The 12,499-nt window shown below is 37.9% G+C and overlaps 1 protein-coding gene across 3 annotated transcripts in view; it reads left to right on the top strand.

Moving 5' to 3' along the window:
• The window catches only part of FGD6 (FYVE, RhoGEF and PH domain containing 6), a 73,231-nt gene that overhangs the window by 48,174 nt on the left and 12,558 nt on the right, over window positions 1-12,499 (top strand). Inside the window, exons 9-16 of one of the 3 annotated variants that reach the window (XM_085046753.1) lie at window positions 342-392; window positions 3,406-3,464; window positions 3,598-3,669; window positions 4,164-4,232; window positions 5,795-5,893; window positions 7,028-7,107; window positions 11,693-11,795; window positions 12,283-12,429. In XM_085046753.1, coding sequence (XP_084902879.1) covers window positions 342-392; window positions 3,406-3,464; window positions 3,598-3,669; window positions 4,164-4,232; window positions 5,795-5,893; window positions 7,028-7,107; window positions 11,693-11,795; window positions 12,283-12,429 — 680 coding nt within the window. The remainder of the gene's footprint in view (window positions 1-341; window positions 393-3,405; window positions 3,465-3,597; window positions 3,670-4,163; window positions 4,233-5,794; window positions 5,894-7,027; window positions 7,108-11,692; window positions 11,796-12,282; window positions 12,430-12,499) is intronic. The other 2 variants (XM_085046759.1, XM_085046765.1) reach the window with 2 other exon arrangements.

Genomic DNA, 12,499 nt, shown 5'->3' with positions numbered 1-12,499 from the left:
TCAAGTTTTTGCATCAGCTTAAATGTGAATTATTGCAAGTATGTACTAATTTTTCACTTGTTTGGTTTTTTCTGAATTAATGTATACAATATATCATTTTTCGATGGAGAAGACCATTGTTTCAGTAATCTATCTCTGCATTGATAGAATTTCATTATGGAAATGCTAGTTTTCACTTTGTTATTGCTTCGATAGATTAAAAAGATTAGGTGTTAGATCTTTATAGATTAAGTAGGAGATCTGAAAAGCAAATTTCCAGGAAAAAGGTGGGGTTTACTACTTTCTGGTGTTGTTTATTTATTTAACAGAACTATCTCTATATTATTTTTTTCTTTATACAGATTATTTAAAGAATCTTTTAGAAGAATCTGCAGACTATAGGGATACTCAAGGTAAATGTCTCTAAAGAAATAACAGTTTATTTACCAATGTTTCCAGATTTTAAATGCATGCAAAATGCTTAGTCAGTAACAGAATTGCTTTATATTCAGTTCTAAGTTTCTCAGCAGAGATACTAAAAGATTGCAAGCTTGTGTTTCAAAAACATTTAGAGCTGGCAGTCATATCAGCACACCTTTGAGTTGAAACCAAGAGATAAGAGTCAAGTTCCACAGGCAGTTTAAACAGATATTTTGGGCACTGCCATTGAAAGAGACAGTCCATTGCAACCATAGCCTTTTTGTAATAGGGAGCCTGCTCTCTCCAGCTATGAGCCTTTTTGGCCTCCTCCTCTCTCTTTATGCCAGGACAAGCATCCATGTGGCAGAAATGAACAAGATCAAGGAGCTGCCATAGGTAATATTTAACCTGAAGAGTTCTCCATTTTGACTTGGCAGAAGCTGCACAAACACAAGTGACTTGCACAAGTTTGCCTGGAACTGAGGAGAAAGGAGATCAGAAGAAATGAGAAGGAATAGTTGGTGAGGAAAAGGAAAGGACTACACATTTCATAGTAGTGCAGAATTAAGGTGGTTTAACTTCAGTGTATCAGTGCAATGCACATTCAGGCTGTTTCCTTCTTCAGTGTGTACCTCAGCAGTACAAAAAATGCTTCCAGTTTCCATTTCATTTGCATGAGATTCTGTCACATTTGTGCAAGCCCTTTACCTTTAGGAGGATTGTGCAGATGTAGTTGATTGAACTTCAGTAAATGAGTGCTTTCAATGCACTGAGCCAAGTTTGCTTTGTCTGCTGATACAATACTGTGAAATATGTGAGTACATGTATTTCTTAGGCCATTTAGACATATTTGAATATGTTGAAGATACAAGCCAAAATATTTTAACTGATGGCTCTTTAAGAGATAGAAAAGTTCATCTTGCACTTCTTATGAGTGTGAACAAATTAATATTTGCACTGCATATTAAATAGTTGACCACTTGAAAAGAGAGCAAGCTGAATATATACTTGACATTTTTTTGTGGTTTCTCCATCTTTTCTGTTTTCTGTAGTTGTATCTTTCACTGTTCTTCTCTCCCTTCTTACATCAAAGATAAAAGCTGAAGCTAAGTTAACAACAACTAAGTGTTAATTTGACATATTTGATAGTCCATCTTAGAACCTGGGTAAGAAAATGAAATCTAATCTTTACTCAATAAGATCTTTCTTGTAATAATTAAGCTTAACGTCGTTCTGACTTCACTTAGTTGTTTAATTCCACTGCAGGGGCTGGGAGTGAGGGGTTGGAGTGGAGAGGGAGACTAGGTTTGGTTGTGATTAGTACTCTTGGAAAAAAACCAAATAGCACAATTCTTTTTGTTGACCTTCATTTGAATACATTACTTCAGCTAAGGGGTACAAGTGGAATGCTCTTTCTTGCCAAAAAGTACTTTGTTGTTTATGGACTTTGACCCTATAGATTATTTTATGTTGTTGTTTAGATTCATTTAGTCTTGACTGTATAAGTAGTCCTGAGATCCTGGAAATTTCCCTTCAATAGCCAGCAAATTTTATAATTTTCTCTAAAATCTGTCTTGAAGTTAATGAATAAAATTTGAAGGTTTTAACACATACAGTAACTGAGAGATGAAAGAAAGTATAACAGAAAGAATCAGGTACTCATTCCTATCTTTGTGAATTTAGCCAAATTTCCCTTCATCTTTCATGTGGGGGGGAGCTGGGGAGTGTTTTGCCTTAAGCTCCAACATTTCCTAGAAAGAGACCACCAGCTATTTTTCAGCAGGCTTGCTTCATACCATGGCATCTATATCTAAACGTAAATTTTGATCAAATACACATATCAAATACTTGATATGTGCTATGTATTTTAGCTGTTTGTGCTTGCATTGCCTTGGTTCGTGACAACCTTGTACAAAAATTCTCCTTCGATTGGCTTAGGAGGAGCTTTTTGTTCATGTCTGTTTAATTTCTTTTATGGCTTCATCACCTTCTGAACCTTTCAGTTCAGAAAGCTCTGTCTTTTAACATACTTCCTTTCCAAATATGACTCAACAATAAGGGAAGTTTATGCGTTCTACAGTACTAATAATCTAGGGAAAAAAAACAAGGTTTTGGTTTTACCTGGCTTGGTAGGCTTCTCTATGGACTTTTAACCAAATGTATTCCTTCCTTTGAAGTGCTTGACTGTAATTCAATTATTCAGGAAGTGCTAAATGCTTTAGAGACTACATTTTATCAGAACAGTTGTTCTGGCTTTCAGTTACTTTTTTTTTCAGCTTACTTTTTTCTGCTCAAGTAAATTACAGGGTTTTGGATAAGATCATTGTATGGGATGGATCCTTGGACTGAACACTCGCTGTGTTCACATACCCATTTTATGTAACTGCTTTTTGCATTTGCACCTTAGCATATGTTACAGTTGAATTGCTGGTTATTAAATATCAGTACTTTAAAATGCTCATATTTGGTAACTTTTTCTTTTCAGATTTTCTTTTCTTCTCTTATTACAAGATTGAAGTTTAGAAATTTGAACTTTGCTGTTGTCTTGAGGTGCAGCAAAACTAAAAGCAGAAGAAAGAAATGGCAAAGTTCTGTATAATTTTTCTAGGTAGTCTTCCATGACTGGTACTGAGGGCATTTGAGTAAAATGGCAAAAACTTAGTCCATACACAGTCTCTGTTAAAATGTTGTTAACTTTACTGCTGTAAGTAGAGTAAGTAATTTGTTGTGTAAGAAACTGGAATTTAATTTTGCTTGTGGACTATTTTGAGTAGCTGCAAGAAATAATTGACACTGTTGGTTGAAGCGATGACTTGCTAGGGCATACTTATTAAACCATAATCCAAAGACTCTGGGATTTGTGGGAAGTACTCATGAGTGCAGTGACTGTATAATAAGGTCCTTCAGTCTTGGAATGATGTGGAAAGGCAGTATGGTATCTGTGCTTTACATTATACCAATGCTAACTGGTCTGTATAACAAAAACACCATTCCTTCAACTTTCAGATGCTTTAGCTGTTGTCATAGAAGTTGCAAACCATGCCAATGACATCATGAAGCAGGGAGTAAGTATTTTGCCTTATGAAGCTGGCTGATTAAAGCTTTTTCTTTCTTTCTCTCTCTCTCTTGTTTTTTTTTTTTTTTTAAAAGTAATGAATGCAAGAGCAAGTACTTACCTTCTGCTTTTTTCTCCCATAGGATAACTTTCAGAAACTGATGCAGATCCAATACAGTTTAAATGGACACCATGAGATTGTACAACCAGGAAGGGTAGGTGCTCCACATGGCATTCAGCAGATAGCAGTGAAAGTGCAGCAAAGATGATATGCAAGCAAAGACCGATGCTGGAATATACCAAGAAGAAAATTGGTCCATCACTTCATTATTTGGTTCCACCAGTCAAATGAATACTGCCTCTCCCCATATGTGGGGTTTTTTAAGACATTTATCTGATGAAAACTTAGAATTTTTAGAATATGATTCCTTGTGGGCAGGTTTTTGTCTCCAGGCTTAACCTTGTATTTGTCATGGTTTTAAGTGCAGTTTGAAAAACTGTAATGCAGTCATTCACACTCACTTTTTGAGAAACCTAAGGACAAACAGCTTTTCACAGAAAGGGAACCTTGAATCCCAAAACTTCTGCAGCACTTCTAGTGTAGTAATAACAATCATAATCGTGACACTAATTATGAAAAATACAGCTCATTTGCATGGCTTGTGCCCTAAAAAAGCTACATTTTGCATTTCCTGTTTTAATTTACCAGGTCTTTTTGAAAGAGGGAACACTGATGAAGCTGTCACGGAAGGTCATGCAGCCACGAATGTTTTTCCTGGTAAGATGCTGTGTATGTTGCTGTGTGCCTAATACTAGTGTAATTTCAAGTAGTTACAAATATTACACTGCAAACATAACTAATAACTGCAGGTAGTAGAAAAAATTACTAATTGTTGATGTTCTCTTTAGTCAGTTCTCATTCAGAGATATTATCTGTGGCATATGCACTAATTTTAATAGAGAACCATATCTCACAAAAATGTACTATTTTGAACAATGCTCATTTAAAATCTGAGAGCTTTTATGGAAAGACGTTATCTGTGGTACTGCAGAAGGTATTACAATTGCTTTATCCCTCGTAGCTATACCAGATGTTAAAACCTAGAACTGTCATGGCTGCTACTGCACCCTTTCCTCCCTTTTCTCCTTCCTCCCTGTCTCCCTCCTCCTATCTTCTTGCCCCCCCACCCCTTCCCATTACTGGAGCCCACGTGCATCCTGAGCAGAGCAGTGGGTGGAAGTTAAGTACTGGGTTCTCTTCCTGTCTCTGCTACTGCTTTGTTTTGAAACTTCAGTGCATCTCTGAGGTTTCTGTTTCCACTTGAACGTTTTGTTTATCTCTTCTATTTAGACAGTAAAGCAGCTGTTATCCTGTAATTTATGGCATTACTGCTCCACAGTCCTGACTAAATTCTGTCTTGTAGTTACTTAGTATGAAGAAATATTTCCCTAGGCAGTCCCAGAGTATGTATTATATCATTTAGGGAAATATTGTCAAAAATCTGGTGCTGTCTCAAGCTGAACTTCACAAACCAGATACTGCTAATTTCAGTGTCTCTATCTTGGATTTTGTTTAGTTTTTTGGGGCAAGAAGTTTGTTTGGTTTGAGGTTTTTTTTGGATGTAAGTGGTACAGGCTTGTGTTTACAGTGTTAGACACAATGATTTTTCCATTCAGCGTGTGCAGATTTAATAAGGCTCCTGAAACATTTACTTATTTTGCAAAGAATTGCATAGAAAAAGCTTACGAGGCATTTCAGGTTTTGATGTTTGTTCATGTGCAGTAAATGAAGTTTGAATCCATGTGTTGAACAACACAGAAAATAAAAAACTTAGTAACTGTTCAGTAAGTGCACTGAATGAATCCAAGTCTGGTAGAACAGGAAATAAACAGTAGATGGACTTTCAACTGGTAAAATTCACAAGTTATGGTTAAGTTTGTCCTTATAAGCATAAATTGCTTATCCATTCTGCTATCTCCTAGTTTCTGGATTGCTTTGATTTATTTGAATGGTTGATTCTAATATCCTTTTAAAGTAGTTTGCAATATTATATACCTGTGTACACAAGAAACATTTTTGTCCCTTTTGACGGCCTGTTCTTTCACATCCGTGCACTGTTTACCCAACATGCCAAATGTATATTTACACAAGGAGGATATAAATAGATACCCATTGTTATCTAAATTCATACATGAAAATGTTTCTTGGATTCTAAGTGGATTAATAGGAAGTAGAGGATGCCCTTCTGGACAGTTATCTCAGTGTTGTAGGAGTTCTGTACTTCCAGTAAAATTATTCTGAAATTATCTGTCTTTTAACAATCTTCAGTCATTAAAAAGCATCTTGTATTACAGTTCAATGATGCCCTGTTGTATACAACTCCAGTTCAGTCAGGGATGTACAAACTCAACAACATGCTGTCATTGGCTGGAATGAAGGTGAGTCACTTGATAAAGTGAGCCTTTCTCCAAATCTACTTAAATTCAGGCCTTCAAATTTTGAAAACAAGTATGTTTACTGTTGGCAAGAGATATTAAATATGCTTCTATTCAGACCAATCCTACAGGCTTAATGTTTTTTGCATGATGTGGCCTGTGGGATTGTTATCTAGGTTTCCCTTTAAAACACTGTTGCCACAGAACCATCTTGGCTGCATCTCACCCAGTGTTGTCCTGCTCTGAAATAGTCTGCCTCCTTATTTTATGTATTGTAATTTGTTTAGACTGCCTCACTTTTGCCTTTTAACTGCTTGTTATTGCTCACACACAGAGATTAGGCATCTTTGCCTGATAAGCTCCTGGTGGATCAATTCTCTGTGGTTTATAGAGATTTGCTAACTGTGAGGGAAGATATGGCTTTTTCTTCCTGAGCACTTGTGAAAAGCATCAAAGTTAAGTCCTGATCCCCTCTGGGTAATAAGAGGGACACACACCATATAATGATTCAGTCATTGACATGACAGTTAATGGGAACAACAAATCATTGCCTTGGGAATCATTGTCTCCAGTCCTGTCAGAAAAAATCAGCAAGTTGCAGTGCAGATCTGGCACTCAGGTCCAAAGTTCCGCAGGCAGAGCTACCAAGTCTCATTTGCCAGCAGATGTCTTGCAGTGGCTCAGACCCATTCTTGACTTTTAAGCCCACTTATGTTTGAAATCTGGTAGCTTGGAAGGATCAACAGGGTAGTGCAGCTCTTGTCCACTCTGGGATACACCAGTGGGCTACATCTTGTCCTGCAGCAGCAGCAGTGCCTTTTTTTGCCCAGTTGCAGGAGGTGCTCAGGGGGTACATGCCTGGCCCTGCTATTGAAGCTGTCTGATGGCTCTTGAGCTTCATTCCCCTGTATATCTCCAGTGTTCATATGAGGGCCACAGTGAAATAAAAGGATGGGCTGCATGTAATCTTAGTGTAGCTGGACCCTCTGGACTGGTATATGACTGCTTACTTCTGAGTATTTTCTTTTTAATGTACTTCTGCAATAAAAATGTAAGAGCTTTCACAGGAATTAAAATTAAAGCAATGGCAAAAGTACCATTTCAGTTTGAATCTGAAGTCTTCTCTCTTGGCTGAAGGTTAAGAAGCCAACCCAGGAAGCATATCAGAATGAGCTGAACATTGAAAGTGTAGAGAGATCCTTCATTCTTTCAGCGAGGTAAGTCTGTCAAATGAGCAATGATTTTAAAACTGTGTGATTTCAAGCAGGCCACACAAGCTTTTTAGACGTTGTTTTGCATGTAATGTAAAGAAAAGTTACCCTTGGCTAGAGTCATTACAGAATAGAGAGAATCATTTAATCAGAGTGAATAAAACCATTGTTTGCTTCCTCTTTTCACCTTAGCTACACCTTCAGAAACTTCAAGTAAATTGAAATATTACCCTTGCCCTGCCTTTCCTTGAGAGGGTTTTAGTTTAATTAATTTTAAGCTTTTTTCTTCAGTATTTTTTTGTTCTTCTGAAAGTACTGATATGCTTTATGTTACCAGATTCTCTATGTAACAGCAAAAGGATACGTGGTCACTGAGCCCACGCAGCTCTGGTCACCTTCACTGAGATGCCTTTAGCAAAGGCCTGGTTCTGTGGATTGTTGTTTTTACAGCACTTGAGTTGAAGTTTTATATGTTCTGACATTTGTGACAGTGCTGAAACCAATGAAGAAAGACATGTTTTCTCTTTTATTTAGCAAAGCTGAGCAAGAGCAGGCTGCTGCTTTTTGTGTGACCTTGTAAATACTGACATGAGAATGCACAAAGATAGCAGTATCTGTAGCTGAGGGGTAGACCAAGGTTAACATTGTCAAAGAAGCCAAAGGAAGTAGCTCATTGTCAGAGCAGTGGTTATTTATAACAACATACTTGAAATTAGTAATTCTGTATTTCTTCAACAAATTTAAATGTTTCTTATAGGTGTTCTGCACACTGGGGATAACAAATAAATTCACAGTTAAGGGTATGATCCTGCTCCAGTGTAATATGAACAGGTCTGTGCTGCTTAGGTGCCTTGGTGACTGGATGTGACATAGACACATAAAGGCATTCAGGGGACCGCATGGCAATGGATTTATCTCTGCTTGACTTGAAACAGTGTTTCACTTTTAATTCAGTTGTTTTAAAAAATTGTAAAAAGATATTTGGAACTTCTGAAAATATTATAGTTTTAAAATACAGGCCACCTATTTTCCACAAAACAGGATAGACTTGTCTTTTTGATGAACTGATTAAGTGGTAGATTAAAAGCAACTCCTGGCAAAGATGTGCTGGTCCATAGGGGAGAACCCTTATATAATAGGATTCTCATCAAATTTGGCATAGTTTGTCACATGCTGTTGTCTTAACCTTGAAATTGCTGGAATTAACCTCATGTTACCAACTAAGGCTGCTAGAATTTGCTTTTTTTGTTTTAATGTTGTTGATGTTGCATCTTTGGGGAGCATTCAGCTCTGTTATTTTTATACTTGCTGGAAGCTATATGTGTGCAAGAGCCCCAAGTTACACAACAGTGACAGAGAGAGGTTGCATTTGCATGGCACGCAGGAGGTGCTGGAGGTCCCAGATGTAAATGGCAGTTTTCAGATTGTTCTGTCTGTCACCAGAACTGGGCCTGTTGTGGTGTAGGAGGGAAGCAACTGAAAAACACCACCAGCAACAGGTGCTTGCATGTATTTTTCCTGTTAACTATGTTGTTCCTATTGATAAATATTCTAAATGTGAAGAGAATTTGTATCTTCTCAACCCAGGCTACATCTTCCTTTGAATGATGCCTCATTCTAACAACTTATTGGGTCCTTTGTCGTTAAAAAAAATAAATTTAAAAAAAAATCCTAATTTCAAAATTGTTCAAATTGGTCTTAAAGACACTGGAGACAAATTTCTCTTCCGTGGGATTTTTTCAAAAAATAAACATTTTATGGAGTCTACACCAAAAAAGAGGTTCTGAAATTATGCTGGGAGCAGAGACAGGAAAGTGAAAAATTAGGCTGGTAAAAAATTTCTAGTAATAAAAGGTAGGCCAGTAAATAACAGATGTAGATTAATGCCTAGATGAGAGCCTTTGTCACTTCAGGTTTTGTTTTGCTGACTGCATTAGTATTCTGCTTTATCTAGTCTGGGTTGAGGTTTCAGTTTTCCTGGGATATCTGTAGGAATGTGAATTGTTTTTCATAGTACAATGCAGTATTGTACCAGAAATCTCTTAATCAGAAAAGCAAGTTAGTGCATCTGCATGATACAATACTGTACAGAAGTAAAGCTTTGCTCCTGGAAACAACAGTTGTGCCACAGTGGTGCCAGCCTGATGTGGTCTGGCCGATCAATAAGGCTGGTGAAGAGATACCCCAGGCAGATATAGCTGCATCTCTTCCTGTCCTAAGGATAGTCAGGCAAGGCTGGCTCAGCTGGGAAGAGGTGCCCTAAGGCTCTGATCCTGGAAACAAGAGGCACACGATTTTGAGCACCCTCCTGGGTGCACTGAGCTGTTTAGCTCCCCTGAGAGCTGTGATGTGTGCCCTGAGCACAAGCATTTGCCAGTAGTAGCCATTGCTACTGTTCTCTCCAGTCCTTTTGAAGCTTTCTACTGTTATGTTAAATCTTGAATAAATAAATAAAATAATGTTTAAAAAAACCAAGAAAACCCTGCAATTTTAGTAAACAAAGTCACTTTTGGAAGGATGCAACAAATACAGGACTGCAGCAGGGGAAATGATGGAGCTGGGCAGCTGTAGAGGAGGGCTGGGAGTGACAGTGGAAGAAACTGCCTGTTTTGCTGCAGTAAACCATGGCATCAATACAGTTGCCAGTGGCACCATCTTTCTCTTATGTTCTGAAGGATTGTAAACAATCCTAAAGGCTACCACTAGCAAACCTACCAAGCATGAGCTTCCTAGTGAAATATTAGGGTGTAAGCCTCTAGCTCATTGTGCAAGCCGCTCCATTCACAGCAATTCCCACATGATCGGGGTGATGGTGGTGCTAAATCTCCAAAACCTGTGCCAACTTTAAATTTAATTAACTAATACAGTTACAGGAATCTAATTAAATGTAACCAGATTTTGCAAAAGCCAAAGGAGTTGATTAGAGTTATGAATATTACGTAGTTAATGAAGACCAGTTGTTCCTTCAGGATGAGAAAGCGAAGGTAGACTAAACAAAATGTTCCACTCAGAGTGAGATATTGGGACAGACACTAATACATTGCTTTGACCTTGCATGTATCTTATTTCCTCTCCTTTTGTTCTGATTTTGTTTCTGTGTGTGCTAGATTTTTTTTTTTTTTTGCTTGTGTCTCACAGGCTTTCCATGTGTTTACCAGATTTGTCCTCTCTGATTCTGTATTGTACTCAGTTTCATCCCATTCAAACCCCCCATTCAAAGTCTTTTCCTTAGAGGTCCAAAGATGATAAAAGCTTCCAAATTCCCCTGCAAAACCATTAAACAATAATTGGTGTTAGACACCTCATTTGCGTAAGTCATTGCTTTCCTCTTCCCTAACTTTCCTTTCTATATATTTGTCTTCAATTCCTTGGTTAAAATAAAATAATTTGATACCAATTAAGAAGTGGAGAATAGAAAAACATGTTGGGAGTGTATTCTTGTTTAAATTATAGAAGCCTTTTTTTAAGCTGGCATGGCATCTTGAACAGTCTACCTGTTCCTCTGCCACAAAGCTGCTCCCTCCTTCCTCAGAGCCTTCTCTGTGTTGCTGGCACAAGTGGTTGTTCAGCTGTGTGATGAACCTAGTCAGTGAATTGATCCAGAGGAAGGGCAGGTTGATGGTTTGTTTTAATATGGGTTTGTTTCCCAATCCAGCCCACTGCATAACCGTGTGGGTTCTGGCACCAGAGTGAAAATCAGACCTGGTGGCTGAGAGAAAGGATAGTAGGTTTCCCTTTGCAGCAGGAGTAGCATAGAGTTATGAAAATAGTGGTGTGCCCATGGCCAGAGGAGGTGCTTTAGCACTGCACATAATCCAGTATAGCTGCAGGGTCCTGCTATGCAGGCACTCCTTATGCTCTCTGCTCCTTGTGCTCTGCCACTTCAGCCTAATGCTTTCCTTGCACTTGATTAGTGATCCACCGTCTGTGGGATAAAGAGATGGAGTAAACTTATCTGTTTATCTCTTTGCGTAAGCTTATCCAATGGAAACCTTTAAAAAAAAAAGAAAAATAATTATTTGAAGGTAGCACGACCTGGTCGGAGAAAATAGTAAGGAGCACAAGGCAGGAGAAGAGTCAGTGTGTTTTTATCTGACAGAAGCTTGGAGTTTCACAGGGTTAGGTGTAACAAACAGCACTCTGAGACAGAAGGAAGTGGGGAGAAAAAAGGCTTATTGACACTTCAGGTTGCCTTCAAGAGGGAAGGCCCGTGCCTTTGCTCTGGGAGCATCATTTAAACAACTATTATTCAGGCTATTCAAGGGTCCAGGGAGGAGGGGGAATCAATGACAGACAACCTTGAAAGAATCACAGGGATTTTGGAAGGAGGAAAGGGAAGGAGGGAATTCACATGACAATAACACACAGAAATCTTTTTGACTATTAGTCAACATAAGTAACTAACACCATGCCAAAGGTTAAAAAATGATACCAGTTTCAGTAGGAGTTGTAGATGGTCTATAAACTGGCATAACTCTGTTGCAATTTCAATGTGCAGTAAAGCTAATGGACTTCTAATCAACATTTGCTTCTTAGTTTTAAATGTTGTTAATATTAATAAATTACTTTTGTGGGTTTTTTACTCCAACAGTTCTGCTACAGAAAGAGATGAGTGGTTAGAAGCTATCTCCAAGTCAATTGAAGAATATACAAAAAAGAGAATCACATTTAATCCAAGCAAAAGTCTTGAAGAGGTATATCACACCATTATTGTTGGTTTGTTCCCTTTTTGAATATAAAGTTTCATTACAGGTGTTTAGGGAAACAAGAGGTATTCCATGATGAATAATAAAGCAGGATGGTAAATAATTGAACAGATGGTAGAACAGAATATTTAATAATGTTTTCTACTTCATAAATTTAAAACTATTTTCTTGAAAATAAATCAAATCAGCTTTCATTCTAGTCTTGTGAACAGAAAGATGAAATGAAAAGATTTTAAAATAAAGCAGCTATTGATACAAGTTGGCTGGTTAAGCTTGAAAGTCATTAAATGCACCTCTGTTGTCAGGCTTGCTTATAATGGTAATAAAAAATAACACTGATAGATAACATTTAAGACCATGACAGTTTATCAGAGAAGGCTTTCCAACACCATTTGCATTATCCTATAATCACTGATGAATACTAGTGTTATTTCTCCTCACTGAATGTAATGATATTGTGCCTATTTTCTCTCAGGCAGATCCAGAGAAACAGGAAGAAGATAGTCCTCTGGGATCAAAGGCTCCAATCTGGATCCCTGACACGAGAGCCACGATGTGCATGATGTGTACGAGTGAATTCACTCTGACATGGAGAAGGCACCACTGCAGGGCATGCGGAAAGGTTGGCTGATTCTGTGGTTACCTTTTCTGTCAGTCAGTCAGGTTCCTTGTGTGACATGGATGGGGAGCCT

This window comes from Lichenostomus cassidix, chromosome 1Aa (assembly GCF_008360975.1).
Source record: "Lichenostomus cassidix isolate B80296 chromosome 1Aa, HeHo_3.0, whole genome shotgun sequence".
Lineage (NCBI taxonomy): Eukaryota > Metazoa > Chordata > Aves > Passeriformes > Meliphagidae > Lichenostomus > Lichenostomus cassidix.
The sequence above is the reverse complement of the archived record's forward strand: the minus strand, read 5'-3'. Positions and strand labels throughout refer to the sequence as shown.